Source organism: Electrophorus electricus, chromosome 21 (genome assembly GCF_013358815.1).
Source record: "Electrophorus electricus isolate fEleEle1 chromosome 21, fEleEle1.pri, whole genome shotgun sequence".
Taxonomy (NCBI): domain Eukaryota; kingdom Metazoa; phylum Chordata; class Actinopteri; order Gymnotiformes; family Gymnotidae; genus Electrophorus; species Electrophorus electricus.
The window spans coordinates 4,423,032-4,446,302 of record NC_049555.1 but is presented as its reverse complement, the minus strand read 5'-3'; the positions used below and the strand labels follow the sequence as shown (position 1 = coordinate 4,446,302).

Below are 23,271 nucleotides of genomic sequence, written 5' to 3'. Positions count from 1 at the left end.
TGTGTACGTGTGTGTGTACGTGTGTGTGTGTGTGTGTGTGTGTGTGTGTGTGTACCCAGAGTGAGATTGGGTGTTAAAATAGTTGCCACAGAGACAGACTGAAAACAGATGTACAGAATGACAGAAAGTAATGGAGGGAGAGAGGGAGAGGTGGAGAGAGAAATGAGTGAAGGAAAGAAAGGACGGGAGGGTGAAGCTCTCAGCGGAGTGGCGGGAGGAGAAGAATAGAAAGGGGGATGAAAAGGAGAGGAAAGGAGAGATGGCTGAAGAGAACCAACACGGAGTTTGAAAGAGTGCCTGAACAGGTAACCAGCGTAGCTGTTCCGGTAGCTGGTGGTAGCACAGACAGATGAGGAGTGTGTGTGTAACGGTAAGGGTGTGGGACAGACTGAGAGTGTGTGTAGAATAACTACTGAGTGAAATGTGTAGGGAGTGAAGGAGTGACAGATTTCTTGAGCAATAAATCTGTGAACAGTGTCTCCCACATTCACAAGCGCTCCTTAATCACATGGGGGAGAGGCAAGCACGCACGGGTGTGTGTGTGTGTGTGTGTGTGTGTCAGGCCTTCTCACAAGGGGCCTTAACCTGAGGGCTGTTTCCTCAAAAGGGGCTAGAAGACAAACCCTGACCCAACACTCGTGTGAAGGCATTAGCCTGCCATCGAAACTCTTCCACCACTGCATTTCCTGTCATATGTGGTTCTGGAAATATCTCAGTTCTTCGAAGGAAAGTGACACTACTGCACAATTCTGATAATGTTTATTCTTTCTGGAAGGAGAGCGAAGTGTGTTCAGTGTGCATCTGTGTGTTTGTGGTGGTCAAGTCACATGCAGTGCATGTGTCATTCAGTGCATCGATGTATTGAGTGTCTTGTGCTGTAGTTTGTGTGGTTGTGTGTGTATTTCTGTATGTGTGTGTGTCTTGCAGATTTCTCCTTTGTAACATATGAAGGATTCGGCCCTTTCTCTCACAAGAAGCTGCCCGGGTGCTTGTGTAGTCTCTTGTAATCTCAAAGCTAGACTACTGCAACTCCCTACTTGCTGGTCTTCCTCTAAGAGCCATCAGACCTCAACAGCTTGTCCAGAATGCAGCAGCACAACTGGTCTTCAACCTTCCGAAGTCCACACGTCACTCCCTTCATTGGTTTACAGTAGCTGCCTGGACAGCAGAGAGTCTTGCAATCCTAGACTGCAGACCCATTTGTGGAATATTTAAATGATCACTGACCCTGCTCCTATGTTGACTAACTGAAACTAGTACTTATTGTAGGGTACTGTTCACTTAAAAACTCTAGCACTTATTGTTTATTGTTTATTGCACTGTGAGATAGGCCTTATGTATTTTGTACTTCTAGATCTTACCATCAATCCATGTATTTCTACAGTATTCCAGTACATTGGTATGTTGGACGCTAACCTACTGTACTGGCTAGGATGTATTCTATGAGTAAATGACAAAGCAAATTTGTAAGATGGTCTGGATAAGAGCGTCTGCGAAATGCCATGTATGTAAATGTAAATGTGTGTGCGTGTTATTGTGCGAACTATGACTGTGTTAATACTGTAGAGTATGTTAGAGTATATGTTAAAGGGTCTGTTAAATGCCGTAAATCTAAATGTATATATATGTGGGTGTGTTACTCTGTCTTGGAGTGTGTGGAGAGTGTGTGTACGTGTGTGTGTGTGTGTGTGTGTGTGTAAGTGGAATGTGTGCGTTAATGCAATGCCATGTGCTGGGCTGGTGTCCTGTGGCGCAGTGCGGTTTGGTGTATTTGTGTGAGGGCAGGACTCTTCAGCTGAACCCTGGCCCACCCTGCACCTCACCCTGCTGAACTCTCTCACACCTGGGCTACAACTGGCACTGTCCCCCTGCCCTGGTCAGAGCCACCACAGGGCCATGGCTCAAACAGCATGTACGGTGCGTGCGCGCACACACACACACACACACACACACACACACACACACACACACACACACACACACACCTAGAGAGGCTGCAAGACCTTAACCATGGTCAACAGTGCAAATGACTATGGCATCAAGACAGATAACACTCTGGAAAACAGAGTCTGCTAAATGAATAAATGTATCTCTCTCTCTCTCTCTCTCTCTCTCTCTCTCTCTCTCTCTCTCTCTCTCTGGAAGAAGACAGGCAAAAAGACTTTCTCTTCTCTCTGGTGTAAATATGCATACGAAGCTGAGCCAGAGGAGGTGTATGTGTGTGTGTGTGTGTGTGTGTGTGCGTGTGTGTGTTTCAGGACAAAATGTAAACCAGAGAAGGTCAGGCCTAAACTATTTTGTTAACATCAGCAAATGTTGTCCTAATGAAGTGAAGCACAATGGCTCCATGTTTTATTTGACTTTTAACTGAAAGGGCACAACGTATATTTAAAGCGCTACAGTCAGGCATTTTATTAACTACTTCCCATCTTAGGTAAAGGTGTAGATCTGGGGGTCCGTGGGCATTGAGAGTTCTGGTTAACTGGGATGTGATGCTGTCACTTCACCTCTCTTTTGTCACTCGAGTTTGTTGAGTGAGAGCGGTAGAGTGCTGATGTTCCAGGGTCCCTCACATCTGTGGTTCCTTCTGGCCCTTTCCTTTTAGCTGTGCTGCCATATCTAGATCTGCTGGAGTCCATCATTGCACAATGCAATCCCGTAATTTACGCACCCTCGTACCTGGACGTGCCTAATCTAGTGTCTCTTTCTGCAGAGGTACACCTACCCCTGATGCTGTGATGTTACTGAGCCTCATTCCCTCTCAGCTGAAATGGCTCCTCCCACCACCCCCTGACACCGGCTGCTGTAGCCCACCACACCTCCACACCAGCCAACTACTTCTCCGTCGCCCTTAATGGACATTCTCTTGCAGGATGGGTCTCGGACACGCGCACACCTTGGGACAAAACTAGGAAAGTCGTACTAAACATTAACTGCTTATTTCTTTTTTTTTGTTTTGTTTATTTTTCTCTTTAAATTGTTATGATTGTGGCAACCGTTGTTGGCCAGAGGAGGACGGGCCCCCCTCCTTTGAGTCTTGGTTCCTCTCAAGGTTTCTTCCTCGTGCTCTAGGGAGTTTTTCCTTGCCACTGTCAACCTAAAAAGCGCTATATAAATAAATTTGGAATTTGGAATGTTTCTTTTTAGTGACTGAGGTTAAGATCGGGGCGAAGGTACATGTACAGAATTATTGTGACAAGGTATAAAAGCGTGCACGCATTTGTGTGTGTTAGAGCGTTAGAGCTGTGTGTTTTGGACCAGTACATTTGCTCAGATGAAGTTGCTGATGTATAGGCTGAACAAGATCTCATGACCTCTGTCACCTTCTCCGTCAGATCGCGCTGGGCTGGTAAATCTAAACACAGTGCTGTGCCAGTTTTAGCACCGTATCGTAAAGACGTGTTCTTAAAGGGCCAGCACCCCAAACACTTACACGAGAACGAAGTAAAACAGTGTGAGTGCACAGATTGGGTATCTAAAGTGTGAGATACACACACCCACACGACACACTTGTGTCTTATCACCCAGCTGGTTAATCAGTAAGACTCAGAGTCTCAGTGTGAGAGTCACATGACCAGGCTGGAGAAGCTTACACCTGCTCCAGTACTGAAATACAAACTATGAATACACACACACATAAACACATACACAAACACACCCAAATGTACAAATACACTCATTCACCCTCACACACACACACACATACATAATTCTAACTACCCACACACACCCACCCAAACACGCGCGCACACACACACACACACACACACACACACACACACAGCTAGTGGTTTGTATCGCTATCTTCCGGGCAAATTTCTACTGACTCAGTATGTTACTGAGGCTAAACAATGCTAGACCTACACCCAATCAAAACCACAATCTCAGAAACCCAAGGGACATGCTTAAAACACTTTTCAGCGTTCAAATTAAAGCTGCTATACTTTTTTAAAAAATGCCATTTCGAGACTAAAGTTCTGTTTGATGCTTTATTGTCATCTGGGTAACATCAGATCTCCCCAGAGACAGACCTGTCTGCCCCTGATCCCTCCCACCCTGCGTGTGGTTTTGCTTTTCTCATATATACACAAACCACAGTGTTATCTCATACACTGTTACCATGTATTCTTACAAGACTGACCCTTGATACCACTGACCTTGCAAGTAGAGACCCGTCTCTGATCTGCCCTTTATTGCTAAGATATTAGAAAAGGCAGTAGCCTCATGACCTTCAGTTCCTGGCCCCCTTTATTTATAGATACGTTATCCATTGGTTCCATAATCCATAAACATGTTATTTTCTATGCAGATGATTCACAGATCTACCTCTGTACTCACCCCACTATGCCCTTCCCACAAACTAACCTACTAAACTGTTTAAGGGTCTTAAAACACTGCATGTCATCGACTTACGTTGAACACTGACAAAACAGAGGTCATGCTGACAGGGTCTAGATGAAGCTGGTGACCTCAGTCTTGACCTGGATGGCTTTATAGTAACTCCCTCCACTGCTGCGAGAAGCATCACAATCATTTTTGACCCCACAATTTCTTTTCAGTTCTGCTTCCAGATCTGTGGCTCTGTGGTTCTCTCAGCGTTCATGATGCAAAAATATTGGTTTATGCTTTCATTACCTCACATTCTGATGATTGTAATTCACTCTATTCAGCTCAAGCAATTCCCTAAACAAGCTTCAATATATAAAAAATATTCCACCTGGATACGCACTCGCACCAGGAAATCTGCCCATATCTCTCCTCTGTTTCAACAGCTTCACTGGTTTCCAGTTATGACCCATGTATAATTCATAATATTACAGTTGTTCTCATTTGGATACACACTGTAAGTGAATTAAAACATCAAGAAATTGATTCCTTATGTTAAAATCCCATAATCGCACAGTATTTCACATTTCATATTACACAAACTATCATCACAGTTTTCAGTTCTGTTGCACAAAGCCCTGCACACACTGGTTGGAATGGTTCTCAGCACACCATTCGGGTCTCACTGGAAACGGACCCGTCCCTTTTTTCCTAAACACTGGCGTCACCAATCACAGCTCAATATGCAAATGAACTAAACCATAATCCCACATGTGAAAACACGGTGCATCATAATTATTTACTCACTTCTCCTAATTGCCTAAATATACTGTAAACATGTGGCTCTGCTGCAATATTGCATTTCCCTCTGGTTTTACTGCAATACAGCAGTTCAGAAGTTTTGTTTTTCATGACTCAGCACATTTTATAGGTAGATTTGTGGACAGATACATGAATAAAATATTGTAAATGGCTTATTTGGTTGAAGTCTTTGTTTCTTGATTGTGAGTTTTGTGTATTGCAGCATACAGTACAACTTTGTGGTTTGTGTGTGTTGCATTCTGTGAAGATTATTTGGTTTTGAGGAGTGTGTATAGAGTTTTTCAGTCAAAAGTTTCTGTCAAAAGAGTTTCAATCAAAAGAGTTTTTCTCTGCTGGTGTAATCCTTTGAGAATAGTTGGTTAAGAGTTTTTAGTTTTGGGAAATATGTGTAATGTTAGGAGAAATGAGTATAACCATTCAAAACAAACTGTAATACTAATCATCACATAGAAACACATAATGGGCTTGCCCCTCGCTACCTTGGAAACCTTCTATTGCCCTATGAAACCTTCTAGTGCCCTATGAGACCTTCTAGTGCCCTATGAGACCTTCTAGTGCCCTATGAGATCTTCTAGTCCCCTATGAGACCTTCTAGTGCCCTATGAGATCTTCTAGTCCCCTATGAGACCTTCTAGTCCACTATGAGACCTTCTAGTGCCTGATGAGACCTTCTAGTGCCCTATGAGATCTTCTAGTCCCCTATGAGACCTTCTAGTGCCCTATGAGACCTTCTAGTCCACTATGAGATCTTCTAGTGCCCTATGAACCAGTTTGTTCTCTCTGATCTTCAAGTGCAGACATTCTTGTAATCCTTTGCACAAAACTCTCAATCGTCGGAGGCAAAGCGTTTAGTGCCCCCGCTTCCATACTCTGGAATGCATCACCTCCTATGAGCTTGGAGTCTTTCATTCAAATCAAAACTCAAAACGCACTTCTTCACTAAGTGCTTTGTATTTGGGTTTAAAAAAAAAATCTTTTTACTGTTTTTACTCTTTCTACTAATATTGTTAATTCCTTGTCTTTTATTGTCAAGTGTCACTGAGTCATTGGCCATTCTATAAATAAATAAATAAATAAATATAACAACAACAACAACAATAATAATAATAATAATTATAATGTATCCCCATTGGAATGGTGCAGCTCTGATTGTTATGGTGGCTGTGTTAGATTGTGATGTCTGCGCCCAAGAGGCAATGCTGTGCTAAAATAACCTTTGCACAGTAGAGGACCCCTGACCTGGACTAACACCCAGGTAGAGGGGTGTGTGTGCGCTCATTGTCTGCTCCTCAGACGTGTTTGTATATGTGATGTGTGTAATGTCTGCTCTACAGAGTACAGGGTCAGTGTGTGGGTGTGTGTACGCATGTGTCATCCAGTCTGCTCTAAAGTAGACTGTGTATGTGTGTTTTTGTGTGTGTGTGTAGGTGTGTGTTTGTGTATATGTATGATGTCTGATATATAGAAAGCACTGGGAACATGACTAATAGTTGCTATGACAGAGCATTTGCTGAACTTGAAAGCAGCAAGACACATAACAGCAATTCAACATTCTGGGAATATTGTCTTTCAAATGTTTCTTCTCTGTTCCATCCCTATTCTGTATCTCTCCCTTGCTGTGGTCAGTAGTGTTTCAGCAGGTAGTCTAATCTCTCTCTCGCGCTTACTCATTGTGACTGGTTGTGTAAATATTATCTGTCTGTCTGTGTTGGTTTGTGAATTGCTCTCTGAATTTTTGTTTCAGATACACAAGCAGCGGAGGCCACCTAGGTTATGTGGAGACATCTTTGCTTTCTCAGTGGAATGATATGTGTGTGTGTGTGTGTGTGTGTGTGTGTGTGTGTGTGTGTGTGTGTGCGTGTGTGTGTGTGTGTGTGTGCGTGCATGTGTGCTTTGTCTTATTGGCTGTTTCAGCTAATTTCTTTCTGTCGTCTGTGTTGATGACACAACCATCCATACACAGATTCAAAAACACACCTTTACACACACACACACACACACACACACACACACACACACACACACACACCCTCCCACATTTAGCTCACTCTCACTGCATGCATGCACCAGCACACACACACACAGGTCTTTACACCTGCTGCTTCTGTACTTTCCCCTCAGGGCTGTAATACTTCAAGCTCCCTCATACCCTCATACTTACTCAGAAAGTCCTCCCATTTCTCAATTCTTCACAGAAGCCCATTCACGAGTGCATGTGTGTGGCTGTGTGTGTGTTTGCATATTTGATGGTAGTGGAAGAATCATTCCCCTTTCATTTACACACAACGTTTTCTGTCCTTCACTCTTCTGTATCACCAACATACTCTCACTTCCACACACACAGGGTTTATTTGCTTATGGAGACTTACATTTGCTAACCGTAACCATGACCTGTACAGCTACCCTAAACATAACCCAGACCATAACCGCTGCCTGACCACAACTCTAACCGTAACCAAAACTAAATCTTGACCCTACACAAAACCTCAGTTTTCACCACAATAGTATTAGTAAGTTTTTCTCATGTCTGACTGAACTATAAATAATGTGAAGTGACATGAAAGGAGTTTTAATGGGTGATTTTCAAAAGAATAAATTTTCCTTGCTAGAGGCTCATCATTTTTTCTGCGATTATTATCTCATGTTTGTTATCTTGTGCTTTTATCTTATTATCATCTCATGTTTGTTATCTTGTGATTATTATCTTTTGTTGTCTCCTGGGAAACAGTGATCATATTACCCATGCGAGGGAGACTATCTTGCCACACCTTCTTTGAGACAGTTCTAGAACTCCCGGATTTCTAGAATTTCTAGAACATGGTTAGTTTGTGTGCCACAGAGTCTGTCTCTGTCTCTGGCTGGCTGGATGTCATTCACTCATTAATTCATTCACGCCCTCGCTCTCTCTCTCTGTCTCTCTCCCAGTGCCTGCTGTCTTCTGACAGGGACATGAAGGAGGAACCGCGTCTGCATTTCCACAAGCTTTGCAGAAGTGAGAACACCAACACTGTAAGAGCCTCTCTCTGGTTTTCTAAGGAAGAAATTAAGAAAATGGCAGTGTGTCCATGCAGCGGATGGGTGCTCCCTCATGAAGTGTTCACATGAACGGGGTGCGCACAGAAAAGAGGAACATTCCCCAAGGCACTATATTAGGTCCATGGACTTTCTGGAAGTGTTTTGAAACACTGTTGTGAAACAGAGGTGCTGGCCATGAGTCTCATGAGCAGACTGTTTTATTTGGGTCACTGCAGTTGCCATAGATACATTCTGTGTTAAAGCAGGACACCATCTGAACAGCAGGAATCCAGCGACACGCTCCAAAGCACGATGACCTCGGTGTTAATTGAATTGTTGACCTCACCCTTCTTCTCTTGCTTGTACCCTCTCTCTTTCTCCCCCTGTGTGTGTGTGTGTGTGTGTGTGTCTGTGTCTTCTGAGGATAGTTACAGCAGAAGAGGCTAATGCAGTGGTTAGCGATGGGATCGCTAATTACTAAAAGTCAGTTATGGCCCGTTACAATGATCCAACGATTCAAAAATCTTTAATACGGTGGATGGTTGACTAGTATGGTGGAATGACTCTTCCAAACACATGCACTCATGCATGTGCAGACACACAAGCGCACACAGGTCTTACATGGTGGATTATGTGTTGTGTAATCTATCACTGTGTCACGTTATCAACTTAATACAACGTCACTGGGAAAAACCTGTATAACCACAGGCGTGCAGGGCAATCCTTCTGTGCTCTGCTGTTTTTTGGCTTGATGTTTAGTTTGCAATGTTTCATCATTCTGTTGATACAAAATAAAAGCAGTTGATTGTGCCACTTCTCCAGTTCCATGATTCCGACATTCCGACTCTGTCCTGGATCAGAGTGTCCGTCTGTTCCAGAGGTCAAGTGGCACATGCGCATTAAGGCTGAGAGAATAGCCCACATCAATATTGCCATTGTATTGCCACGGAAACAGCGACAACAGAGGTGAGTTCAGAGCGCTTGAAGCAACGAAGGGAGAGTTACGCAAGGCGCCAGGTGCCACTGTTCAACAGTCTTATCTAGATCACACACACACACACACACACAAACACACTCCCGTACACACATACATATACATACACACATGAATGTACACACACGAGCGAGTGTGTATACAAGGTGTGTGTACAAGAGTGAGTTTGTGTGCAAAAGTGAGTGAATGTGTGAGCAAAGGTGAGTAGATACAACTGAGGGAATAAAGGTGAGAGCGTGAGGGTGAGTGGATGTTTGAATGTGTGTGAGTTTGGAGATGACAGGTCCAAAGTTAGGACACAACAGAAAACAGCAGTTAGTCATTCACTGACTGACAGGGTGAGATACACAGACCCTGCACAGGGGTGTGTGTGTGTGTGTGCGTGTGGGTGTGTGTGTGTGTGTGTACTGGTTGTTTTTGACCCCTTGAAACAGGACATGGTACCTTACGACTATACAAAAACACAGGAAGAGCAAGCTGCATTCTTCAAATTCCAGTATTGTCTCAGTACACACACACACACATGCACAAACCCACTTTATGAGACTGAACACATCATAGGCAAAAATGTGCAAGACAATAGATTTCTCTCTCTAACACAAACACACACACAGACACACACACAACCTTTAAGCCTGACCTAAGCAAGCCCTGTTCCAGACGCAGCCCAGGCTGATCTGAAAGGCCTGGTGGCATTTGGGAGTTTTGCCCGCTTGTCAATCAGAGTTATCCAGCAGATCAGTGTGAGTGTGTGTCACTGGGCAGATCAGTATGAGTGTGTGCGGCAAAAGCCCTGTAGCCCGCGCGTCTCGATCTCTGACGTCACAGTACTGGAGCTCTCTACTCATGGTTCACCATGCCATCCTCTCCGATCACACCACTCTTCTGCTCTGCTCTTCTAGAAGAACTTTGTGCTGCTCAGCACTGCTTGTCTGGCCCTTTTATCTTTAAACAGACCCCACTCTGAATGAGACTGGAGGATTAGCTTTACTTGAAATCAAAGGAAATGAAATCTTGATTTTCTCACTGGTTCAGCGTCTTCCCTCTGTGTTCTTGTGGCTCTTCCTCCAGGTATCTCTCTCTCTCTCTCTCTCTCTTGCTCTCTCTCTGTCTCTCTCACCAATTTCTCTGAGGTCATCTGAATGATGTTATTTTCTCCACTAAATGGTATGTGCACATTCAGCAGCTGCTTTAATCTGACTTACAGAACGGCCCCCCCCCCTCTCTCTCTCTCTGTCTCAACCCCCCCCCCCCTTGCTCTCTCTGATCCAGTATGAGTTTCATTAGTGGTAAAGAGATCATTAGCGCTGGAGCCAATCGCCTGTCTGGGACACAGGATGTGCTGCTTATAATTAATGTCTGCACCAACTCACTTTCTCTTTCTCTCTCTCTCTCTCTCTCTCTCTCTCTCTCTCTCTCTCTCTCACACACACACACACACACACACACACACACACGCACACACACACAAATGAGTCTCGTTAGTCTGTGTGGCTATATAAAGAGCCCTACTCTGTCACTGTGTCTGCCAGATAAAGAAAAAGAAAGCAAGCAAGAGAGAGATATTAATAAGTATCCACACCCTAACTTTAGCTGAAGCGCTGACGTAGTCACAGGTATCAGCTCTTCAGACGAATTTGTCTTTTCGTTTTATTTTTGGTTTCTAATGAAATCTCTCTGACTGAGGACGTTCAACGGTAGTTCAACAGGAAAACCTAAGTGGGCTTTTCATGAAGAATTATAACAGCAAGGAGGGAACACTTTTCCATTTCACTGAAACCGTGTCAAATGTCACTGGTTCTGAATTTTAAAGCCACTGCTGTGAGACCAGGAACATTTCCGTGGTGACGGAGGTCACATTAGCAATTGTTGAACTTGATGAACAGAACAGACCAAACCATTGTAGGATGCTGATGGGGGTTTTGTTTTGTTACCGTACTGCACGCTGGCATGAACTGGAAATGAGGAGACAGGGCAGCATATAATTATACCATATTGATCAATCAGAAGATATCTACAATTAATATAATCTAATATAATATAATCATACCATATTGATCAATCAGAAGATATCTACAATTAATATAATATAATATAATCATACAATATTGATCAATCAGAAGATATCTACAATTAATGCAGATCTCTCTCTCACACACACACAAATACACACACACACACACACTAATACACGCACACACACCCCTCCAGTTCAGTTTCGCATGCACATTTAAACCAGAGAGAAGTGAAAGAGTTTTTGCCTGTCTTCTTCTAAAAGAGAGAAAGAGAGAGAGAGAGAGAGAGAGAGAGAGAGAGAGAGAGAGAGAGAGAGAGAGAGAGAGAGAGAGAGAGAGAACTATGTGCTCTGGTCAGAAGAGAAGAGAAGAGAAGAGAAGAGAAGAGAAGAGAAGAGAAGAGAAGAGAAGAGAAGAGAAGAGGTCAGGTAGATGTGGAGAAGATGGAGGGGAAAGTTGGGGGATATGAAAGCAAACGTACAGAGAGACAAATAATCACAAAGACGTGAAGCAGAGCAAAGAGAAATGGGACCGAGTGGTAGTGGTAGCGGATTGAGAAAAGGAGAGCGAGAGAGAAAAGAAAGAGAGATTCACATAGTAATATGGCTGTGCATTTCTATTCTTTCTGCATATTGCTTTACCTTCGTACTGCTTCAGCAAAATTGTATTATTATCGCAGTCATACCAATAAAGTATTATACACGTAAAATAAAAAAGATTGACAGAGAGAGGGAGAGAGAAAGGTGTGGGGGTGCGCAGTGTTCTGAGCAGCAGGTACGGGGGGCTCCCAGAGGAGGGCTCGGAGATGAAAGAGTGATTGAATAGGGGCGAAAGCTGGGGGCAAGGTGAGGGGAGGGAGGAAATGAATCCAGATGGACTCCAACACACACATCTGTTTCAGAACACACCAGTTGGGGCATGAGTAGAGGGAGGGAGAAAAAAAGAGAGAAAGAGTGAGAGAGAGAGAGAACAGAGGTACAAACATGACACACACACACACACACACACACACACACACACAAGTATCAGTGAGTCTGATCTTTGTCTAAGACACATTCAATGCAAAGAGTCCAGTGAGACACTGCACGTGTCCTGTATGGAGGCAAACTCTGTGCTCCTTCAGCTGATGTCTGTCAGGTAAGTGAGCCCAGAAAGGCTACATAGAGCACAATGGATATAGAACAAATGTCAGAGTACAGCGTTCGTTGATTGGTTTCATATTTAGTATTAATTTACATTTATGGTAATAAAACTAACTTTAATGTTGTTGCTTTTTTTTTTTTTTTTTTTTGTAACTTCAGTAAACCTTCCAGTCCACCTTTCAGAGCTCAGAGATACAGTGTTGCATTGCCCTCTAGTGGCAATTAAGAGCACTGCAACAAGAGAGATTTGCGCCAACCATTCAGCTCATCATAGCGCATAGACGGTATAGTTAATACTAGAGGCTCCGCCTACGCAATTGAGGACAAAAAAAATTAAAAATCTAATTTTTACTTTTTTTTTACCAATACTATTTATACTATAGTTTCTAAATATTACCAATGAAAGCCCACAACATCATAACTTCATAATCTAATAATATGAGCCCTAATGTTTTCTGTGATGTTCGGCATTGCCCAGGCACATCAAACCGTTCGTGATGGACAAGGTGATTAACGGTTAATGCAAAGGTACAAATGAACAAATAAATCAGAGTTACAAATGAACAGCCGCCAACCAACTTTTTTACCGACATCCTAGTCTTGTTAGCTGCTAGCCAACCTAGCCAATGTGGTCCCTGTTTATAATATTCGGTTATAATGTGTGTCTCTCTGTCATTAACTGATGTAAGCGTTTGCAGTTTCTTCTCGTTTATTGTATTTGATATGTACAGCAAACAGAATGCGTTAAGCGCTCACGGAATACATGTTTTGTGCATGAACGCTAAGTGTAATTACTTTTGCCGTTGGTGTTTAGAATGTTATTAAGCTGTAATGTGGCTTAGCTGCCAATATTAGATGAGTTTCACCATCAACAATATTTTTTGTTAATATGTTGTAACACCCAACGGCCACCTGTCCTCCTCTGTATACTGTGTTTATATTGTTGTAGCTAATTACTTTAATGTTACGAGCTTCTGTAATACTCTTTTTAAGGTTTAATACTGTTTTTTGTTTCCAAAATAAAGAAAATCTCAAAGACAAAGCTATGCAGTGTCTGTATAAGTGTATAAACACAATGATTGATGAATGGATGATGCAAGGGGTGCTAGCCAAAGTCTTGCCTTGGGCACTACAGCTCCTAGTGGTTATTACATCCGGCGCTGATCCCACATCAAGTTTTCTTGTATTTTGTCCCTTAGATGGCAGAAACTATAAAAACATTTACTTTGGGCAGGCCATGTATGCATCATACATTTTAACATCATCCAGATCAACATTCAGCAAAGCATCTTGGGTAACATCACCACTGGCCAAAGGACTCGGCTGGTACCCATCTGAACATGGCTGAAGTGCATTTTGGGAGTTGGAGGCCAGACACATTAATATTCCATTACTCATGAATACTTCGACTCCCATGAGGCCCTCGTGTACAGATGAACCTCTTTGGAAGGCATGGTAAGGGATGCCGAAACGCCACGTTTCTGCTGCCTGGCTGTTTGTCCTGGTCCTGCAGCACCCCTCTTCTGAAGCACATTGGTATGGCTCGTTGCTGTGGGCACCAGGGGGCAATGTGACATCATTGTATTCCCAGTCACTGCAAGAGGAAAGAAATATGTCAAGCAGATACAAAGACAAGTTGGAGTCATCATTGCAGATGTCATTTCTGAACTTTATCAAACACATTTAAAAAGCATTTTAATATTAGAGCCATATAACTGTAGTGTATTGACAAATTTTAATTCCGAAGAGTTTTAGGGAATAGTGCTATAGGAGATCTCACTCGGGTCCTGGAGGACCAGAGCTGTACACAGTGGTGTAGATTAATGGGCTCAGCTTGGCATGTTAAAGCGTTGTGGACACTAACGTGCACAGCGCCACAGCCCAACGTCACCCTCTCAATTTCTCCTCAAGGGACCACAATGTTGTTATCGATTACTGCCACATGCAAACAGCCTCCCTGTCTGCGTAGACAGAGGCCAGCCTGGTGGTCACTAGCCTGGTGGGCATGTACGTTGTCAGCTCGAGCCTATCCAGGATGTAGGCCTCACTCATGTGGGGGTCGTCCACCTCTGCGTGTGACGGCAGGTGCCCACCGCGACTCTGGAGGATGGGAAAGGTGGGGTGGAGGGATTTTAGAACCATGACAGCTGAGAGCGTGCAGGGTTGGAGTGGTATTCTGCAGTGCCTGGATTGCCTAATACTCTTGTCAGTTTTTTTGTTTGGAATAAATGTACACAGAACGCACAGTATAAAAATAACTACAGAGGGATGTGTTTTGTGAGATGTTGTGTGAGAAGTGAAGTGAGAGGAGCTAACCTGGCAAACGGCCTCCAGCACTTTACTCTGAAAGGGAGAGGGGAGAGATACCTCCCACACGCTCACCCTCCTGAGAAAGAGAGAGGGAGGGAGGGAGGGAGAGGCAGAGCAAAACAGAGTGAGAAAAACTGCACTGATCACTAATATTATGTAAGAAGTCATGTCTAGCAAGTACAATCAGTTGAATTTAAACTGCTTTAAACACACATGATTCAGTTCGCCAGTTAACTCTCAGTGTGTGTATGCAGGGGGGCTCTTGTGATCACCTGTGAAAAGCCAGGACAGTGAAGTATATCAGAATCAGTGCAACAGATACACTGGCAGCCAAGAGGAGATACACGTGGGATGAATCTGGAGCTACACACACACACACACACACACACACACACACACACACACACACACACACACACACACACACACACACACACACACACACACACACACACTGCTCAGTATGGCGCAGGAATACGTGTGGTGGGTCACAGCAGAGCAGGCAGACGGTCTCACCCGGGCGGGTGGTCCAGTGGACCGGCTCCGACCAGCGTGAGGGGTGGCCAGCGTAACGTGCACCCATGCCCCTACGGGAGCTCACGGTACTGCGCACCTGCGCCAGGTAACGCACGCTACCCCGCAGGGACCGCTCAGCCACCACATACACACTCACGCCCATGGGGAAGAGCATGACCTCTATATCCTCCTACAGAGGGAGGGAGAGAGAGAGATGGAAAGAGGGGGGGAAAGAGAAGGAAGACAGACAAAAACATGTTTGTATTTATACTTTGTCAGGGATCAAACATATAGTACATATGATAGATGGGTAATTACCTGTATGGCTGAGCGCTGTATGTAATAACCCTAAACGCAACCCTAAGTTTAACCCCATGTAACGAATCTGTCGGCCCGAGTGCCAAAGGGCGTCGAGCAGGATGCACAGACTCCCTCGATAGTGATACATTTATTGACATCACATACGAATAACGGTGGCACTCACACACAACATTAATGACAGATATATCTTATACATTTAACTAAACACAGACTACAATAATGTTTTAACCAGGACTACACACAAGTATTAATATACAACCACAGACTCACAATGACCAACACAGTACACACACTATCAGATATTTAAATAGACAAAAGACACAAGACATTAAACCCCGTACAAGTGCGTACAATTACAAAGGGCGTGGCTACAAAGAAGGTGAAACCCCCTGCACGCAGCAGGCCGTACCACGTGACTTGTTGGGGGGGGGGGGTGCGTCCCGTGACACCCCAGTAGCTCCAGTAATGCCAGTAACCAAAAAGTAATATTTAAGCCATTCCACTTTAACAAAGCTAAAATAACATGAAGCTTTTGTAAAACACAAAATTTTCCTGCTCCTGGATTTCCACAGTCAGTACATTTTTGTCCTGAAAATCTCTAAAAACAAAAGGTACAGAGAGAGAGAGAGAGAGAGAGAGAGAGAGAGAGAGAGAGATAGGACGGTACACACAGGTGAGTGTGTGCTCCAGTATCTGAGCTCTGCGCTTATCGGGACCGTTCGATATTTTGGTAGGGTCCACTTCAGAATCCAGTCCTCTCCCATCAGTGCCACATGCAGCCCAGCCGGAGATGCAGGTTCAACTGGAGAGAAAGAGAGGAATTAACTGCTAAAAGACGTGTCTGCTGATGCATTTAGTTCGTTTTCTTTATGTAGCCAATTGAATATGCTAATCTTGCTAAACCACTAACAAACTCCATGAAAATGCAGACGAATCATCAGAGAACTGGGAGTGATATCGCAAAGCAAATACACAAGATCATGAATGGAAGGGGATTCTGGATGTGGTTGTGTGCATATTGTGTGTATGTTTCTGAGTGTGTGTGCATTATATGCATGTGTGTGTGTGTGTGTGTGTGTGTGTGTGTGTGTATGTATGCCTGCGCACACACTGTGTTTATGAGACTGGATGACTTTGGTCCGTGGCTCTGGACTGAGATGCATGAGCAGGAGCTCAGCTGCAGACACAGAGAAGGAACACGAGAACCTCACGACATCATCTTCATCATCTTCATCAGCCATTGATGCACAACACCACTCTACCCTGAGAGAGAGAGAGAGAGAGAGAGAGAGAGAGAGAGAGAGAGAGAGAGAGAGAGAGAGAGAGAAATATATGTAAAGATATTCAAAATTTTAGTCAAGTACAGGAGGTGAACCAGAGAAACAGGATGTTGCAGACAGAGATCATGAGAGAGAAATAGAGAGAAAGAAACAGATAGAGGGAAATGGATAGAGAAGGAGGGAAAGAAGGATGGAAAAAGAGAAAGAGAGCCATGAAAGAGAGGCAGACGAGGAAAGAGAGACAGGAGGGCGCAAAGAGGGCAGGAGGTTAATCGTCCCACAGCGATCAAATTGATCTGGAACTTATGACAGCCTGCAGGCTGGTTCTGAGTGACAAACACACAATCTCTCTCTCTCTCTTACACACACACCCACACACACACACCCACAGCCACACACACACACACCCACACATACAAACCCAGCCACACACACCCACCCAGCCACACATACATACACACCCACCCAGCCACACACACCCACAAAACACACACCCACACACACACACCCACACACACCCACCCAGCCACACACACACACACACCCAGCCACACACACACACACTCACGGTGCATGGGGTTTGGTGCGGTAGGACAGCCTGTATAGGATGTACTGCGCCAGTTCTCTCATCATTTCCCAGCTGCATGTCACTTCACTCTCTCTGTCATACACACACTGCAGGTTAAAGGGACCAGGCTGGCCATCTGACACACACACACACACACACACACACACACACACACACACACACACACACACATTACTATCCTTGTAGAATACAGCACTGTCATTTATACATGAACACATCATGGACTCCCACAAATAAAAGCACCTCGCTCCAGCCTCCCTAATGTACGCAACAACTCCTCTCTGACACTCACCGCCGCCACTCCACCTAGCCAGCAGGGGGCTCCACTTGCTCCAGGGGCCCTGAGCTCCAGCATGCTGGTACTCAGAGGGAGGTGTCAGGCCCGCCTCCTCCAACATCTGCCCCCTGGACTCAGCCTGCTCCTTTAGCTCAGAGCCTCTCACCTCTTTGCTCATATCTCTCCCTCTGTTCTTCTCCTTCATCACCTCCCTCGTCCTGTCTACCCCTCCTTGTTTAGGTCTTTCTGTGACAACCTGCTGACATAAAATTTGCACACAAGCTGCCATTTCAGTTACGGATAAGAATATAATGTTATTAAGTTGAACAAAAAAATGTCAATGAAGTATATGAAATATAAACAATAAAACATTCAAATATATGTGACGGTCACACAGTTCAAAATTTCTTAACATTATTTCACAGCTATAAACCATAATAAAATTCTTATGTTTTGTGTAAAAGAAGGAGACAAATGAGAGAGGCAATTACTAGACATAGGTCAGGGTCAAGGGGCATGGTACTCACGAGCTGCTCCTGGTCGAGTCGCCAGGTGAGACGTGCATCTGGGGTTTGATGTGATGTGTTTGGGTCAGAGGTCAGAGTTGAGGTCAAGGAGCCAGGGGTCACAGCTGGCAAGGAGGGTCCAAGTTCAACCCAATCTTGTGTCCAGGCTTCTTCGCTGGTGATGTTTGTAGCCAGGACACGGGGATGATGTCTTCTTGCTAAGCAATCATATTCATCCTCTGTGAAACATTACTGGATAACCGCGAGTAGCCAAAGCTCTCCAGTGAACACATTGGCTCTAGAGTCAGTAATGGCTTTAGGACGATCCGGAACACAAGAAGGCAAATACACCAGCATGAAAGGTGGAAGGCTCGGATAAAGACTTTCGAAATCTCACCTATACCCTCACTGGAGAGAGCCAGACTAATCAGCTTCTTCTTCTCATCATGATTAATGTTGCTATTGTTCAACAACAGCACTGAAAACTATTTTTGTAAAGTTTTGTAAAGTTTTGTAAAGCTTAGGAGACAGAAACTCTATTCTGTAGTACACAGCACAACACCATAAATGAGGTAACCCCACTTTACTTTGCTTAATCCTTTAGCTTCAAGTACTGCTGTGCTATTTTATGCTGTGCTATTTTATAATGTGTCACTTAAAAATTGTTAATGAAATGAGCTTCACAGCCAGTGGCCATCTGCAGTGGAACTCTTCTTAAGACACAAGAACTAAAAGAATTTCTGATATCAGAACATATTTGGGTTTGGTCAAAAACAGCAAACACAGACCGTGCTGCGTGAGGTTAACCGTTGCCGAGAGGCCAGGCGAATGCAGCGTGTTGAAGAAGAACATGTCATCGAAGCCAATGGCGAACAGTGTGGTGTTGTACCAACATTGAGCTTGCGGTTGCCCCAAGGCACTCTGGTACAGGGGAGTGCCAGCAACACACGGCAACACACTGATTACGCTACAAACACAGAATAAAAGAGCGTTACAACAGTCTATAACCATCATGGTTTGCATTTCATTTAACGTATCTTTAACAGATCTGTAAAAGTAGCTTTAAATGATCAGTGGAAGCATTATGAACGTCTTCTTGTGCATAACATCAAAATGACTTTGGTACTCCTTGTAGGTCCAAACTGGAACACGTTCTCAGTTTTCACTGCCTCGTCCTGCTGCAGATGTAAGGCGTTGCCGTGCCATCCACCCGTGGTCTCACCTGCTGTTCACTTGGTCCAGGTGAAACAAAGAAAGAGAAGCGCCTGGGATCTCTGTCCAGCTACAGCGGATATGGGTAAGGTAGTCATTCCGGCATTCCAAAGACTCCAAAACAGGGGATGCTGGGAGAGAATTGGGAGGTAAACTGTAACACTCTGATTGGTTGGTCCACCATACGTGCTTTTTACGTCTTAATGCTCTGAAGCCTATGACATTGTCAGATAAACCAAAAAGCTTTTGCTTGTTTTAATAATTATTCAACAACAAAAACATGGCAGCAGCTCCATCATCCTAAAACCCCCAAATCTTAAGTGTACCAAATAAACTGCAAAACTGGCTTTAAATCTCATAATAGGCTCAAACTAATACTACCAAGTATAACAGTCACTAGAAGATTCCACTTTGGGGGAATTATTAAAGCTGATTAACAGTAGTTGTTTTCTGTAGAGCTGTATGAGCAAGAATGAGGAAAAGGCTGGATATGTTTTGTGCAATGGCGTGTCATGTGTCATTCCTAATAAAATTTAAATAAAATAAAGTAGTGAACCACAAAAATATATCAAGGATTAACTTTTAAATCAGACACTATTATTTACCGTTATTATCCATTATGAAGTTTACCGAGTGATAAGACATAAACGTCCCAAAGCTCTCTCTCGCGCTCTTAAAAGTCTTCTGAGCAGATAGTATACTGGACTTTTAATTTGAAGTGGCAGTTCTTTCCAGCCAAACCTCCTTTTAGATGTGACACTCTCTATTCCCCCAGCTTTGTACGGCAGCCCCAAGCCAGTCGCGTGTTCCCCTTTACACGCTATTTAAAGCCGTCACAATTTAGAGCAGATAGCGTTTCGGATGGTAATAGCTTTACCGGGGGCGGATTTGCCGTGATCGGGGCACGTCGGAGCTCCCGGTAGCGGCGCAGCGGCGCGCAGTAGGCTCGAATATGAAGCCCAGAGGAGCAGAGCTGTCCCTGGGTACCGAATATGGGTCCTCATAGCCTCAAATGGATCCTGCCAGGAACCAAATGAACCGGATTGAGTTCAAAAGCCGCAAAGACAAGCATGAGTGATCATTTTTTTAAAAAGAGTAGCGTGTTCTCTCCACTGCAGGTAACATTGCTGGTGTTCCCAGCTCAACACACCTGGAGTTGGAGCTCGTCTAAAAGTCGCGGATGTACGAAACGGCGTCAAGCTGTCAGCTGAAGTAATTTCACGTTGCCTCTTATTCATTGACTGTTTAGAAAGAAACGTTATCGTTGTTATTTTAAGTTGAGGGGTGTCAAAACAGGGACTTCACTGACAACACTGATCGAAACTCACCTGATCTTTCAGCTAAATTCAGTCACTAGCGACGATGTACCGAACTTGCGCGGAAAGTAGAGCTCTGCTCTTCGAATGGCCCCCCCAAACCACCATCAATCCCCCATACCCGTGAGGGCAGGCCACCAGTGGTCCTAGGGGCACGCCCACTTAACAGCTTGAGCTAGTTATGTTTACTAACACCAGCATGAATTTAGAAGTGCATACTGCATTAGAAGTAGTACACGTGTGCAGTTAAAAATAACGCAAGAATTGTGAAAAGTAAATATTTGAGGAAAACATGATACATGCTAAGAAACGGTGCTAGTGTTCAATCTGGCACACATTATCAGACCACCTCTTTTAAGGACCCAAACTGAACTCTCAGCACACGCATCACGTAACAGGTCATCATCACATGGCTTGGTACTCTGGGTATGTAGCTTAGTTCCTGATTTAGACATGGTCAAAATCACATCCCACACAAACAGCCCACACACACATAATCACACACACACAAAGCATACACGTTTCTGTGTTGGGCATGTTGACACTATGCCTCTCGACTGAATTCTGCCAAGTCATAAATTTCTTCATGTTCAGCAAGCTGTAGAACAACTTCTCTTCCTGAAGCCACAGGCGGATTTTCTGTCTCCAGCGCCTGACCCCTGCATGACAGAAAGACATCACTTAACCGTGTCCACCCAGGCCATGAGGACACAGTTCAAAACCACCACTTTGCATGTGTCTGAGTTGCCTTCATTCACTGTGAGTGTCCAAACTGTCTTCATTCACTGTACATGCGTGTCTGAGCTGTCTTTGTACACTGTACATGCATGTCTGAGCTGTCTTCATTCATTGTACATGCATGTTTGAGCCGTCTTCATTCACTGTACATGCGTGTCTGTGCTGTCTTCACTCATTGTACATGCGTGTCTAGTGTCTTCACTTACTGTACATGCGTGTCTGAGCTGTCTTCATTCACTGTACAAGCGTGTCTGAGCTGTCTTCATTCACTGTACATGCATGTCTGAGCTGTCTTCATTCACTGTACATGCTTGTCTGAGCTGTCTTCATTCACTGTACATGCATGTCTGAGCTGTCTTCATTCACTGTACATGCATGTCTGGTCTGTCTGCACTCACTGTACATGCATGTCTGAGCTGTCTTCACTCATTACATGCGTGTCTGAGCTGTCTTCATACACTGTGCATGTGTCTGAGCTGTCTTCACTCACTGTACGTGTCTTAGCTGTCTGCATTCACTGTACATGCGTGTCTGAGCTGTCTTCATTCATTGTACATGTCTGAGCTATCTTCACTCACTGTACATGCGTGTCTAGTGTCTTCACTTACTGTACATGCGTGTCTGAGCTGTCTTCATTCACTGTACATGCTTGTCTGAGCTGTCTTCATTCACTGTACATGAGTGTCTGAGCTGTCTTCATTCCTTGTACATGTGCCTGAGCTATCTTCATTCACTGTACATGCATGTCTGAGCTGTCTTCATACACTGTACATGCATGTCTGAGCTGTCTTCATTCACTGTACATGCATGTCTGATCTGTCTGCACTCACTGTACATGCGTGTCTGAGCTGTCTTCATACACTGTGCATGTGTCTGAGCTGTCTTCACTCACTGTACATGTGCCTGAGCTATCTTCATTCACTGTACATGCGTGTCTGAGCTGTCTTCATATACTGTACATGCATGTCTGAGCTGTCTTCATACACTGTACATGCATGTCTGAGCTGTCTTCATTCACTGTACATGCATGTCTGGTCTGTCTTCACTCACTGTACATGTGTGTCTTTGCTGTCTGCATTCAATGTACATGCGTGTCTGAGCTGTCTTCATAAACTGTACATGCACGTCTGACCTGTTTTCATTCACTGTACGTGTCTGAACTGTCTTAATTCACTGTACATGCGTGTCTGAGCTGTCTTCATACACTGTACATGCGTGTCTGAGCTGTCTTCATACACTGTACATGCGTGTCTGAGCTATCTTCATTCACTGTACATGCGCATCTGAGCTGTCTTCATACACTGTACATGCATGTCTGAGCTGTTTTCATTCACTGTACATGTCTGAGCTGCCTTCATTCACTGTGTCCAAACTGTCTTCATTCACTGTACATGCATGTCTGAGCTGTTTTCATTCACTGTACATGTCTGAGCTGCCTTCATTCACTGTGTCCAAACTGTCTTCATTCACTGTACATGTGTGTCTGAGCTGACTTCATTCATTGTACATATGCCTGAGCTGTCTTCATTCACTGTACATGCGTGTCTACAATGTCTTCACTCACTGTACATGTGTTTGAGCTGTCTTCATTCACTGTACAAGCTTGTCTGAGCTGTCTTCATTCACTGTACATGCGTGTCTGAGCTCTTCGTACACTGTACATGCATGTCTGACCTGTCTTCATTCACTGTACATGCTCTTCATTCACTGTACATGCGTGTCTGCGCTGTCTTCACTCACTGTACATGCGTGTCTGAGCTGTCTTCGTACACTGTACATGCGTGTCTGAGCTGTCTTCACACACTGTGCATGTGTTTTCCTTACTGCTGACCAGTGGCGGCTCCTCACAGTCAAAGGCCTTCAACCACGCATGTGCAAGAGTGTGTGTGTGT

At 44.2% G+C, this 23,271-nt stretch overlaps 1 protein-coding gene across 2 annotated transcripts; it reads right to left on the bottom strand.

Annotated features, from left to right (window-relative positions):
- Positions 1-12,978: 12,978 nt before the first annotated feature.
- LOC113585723 (cytokine receptor common subunit beta-like) lies at positions 12,979-20,809 on the bottom strand. Of its 2 annotated transcripts, none has more exons than XM_035520967.1 (15): positions 20,654-20,809; positions 20,476-20,566; positions 20,203-20,344; positions 19,336-19,456; positions 18,902-19,080; positions 18,135-18,331; positions 17,623-17,866; positions 17,310-17,445; positions 16,573-16,724; positions 16,133-16,263; positions 15,141-15,330; positions 14,897-14,987; positions 14,631-14,700; positions 14,311-14,414; positions 12,979-13,908 (listed from the first exon to the last, which is right to left on the bottom strand). In XM_035520967.1, exons 3-15 carry the CDS (start codon positions 20,327-20,329, stop codon positions 13,536-13,538), a joined length of 2,115 nt encoding a protein of 704 aa, XP_035376860.1. In that variant the 5' UTR covers positions 20,330-20,344; positions 20,476-20,566; positions 20,654-20,809; the 3' UTR covers positions 12,979-13,535. The 2 variants fall into 2 exon arrangements, with proteins under 2 accessions (XP_035376860.1, XP_035376861.1); XM_035520968.1 differs by having other exon boundaries at positions 17,623-17,863.
- Between the last annotated feature and the right edge of the window lie 2,462 nt (positions 20,810-23,271).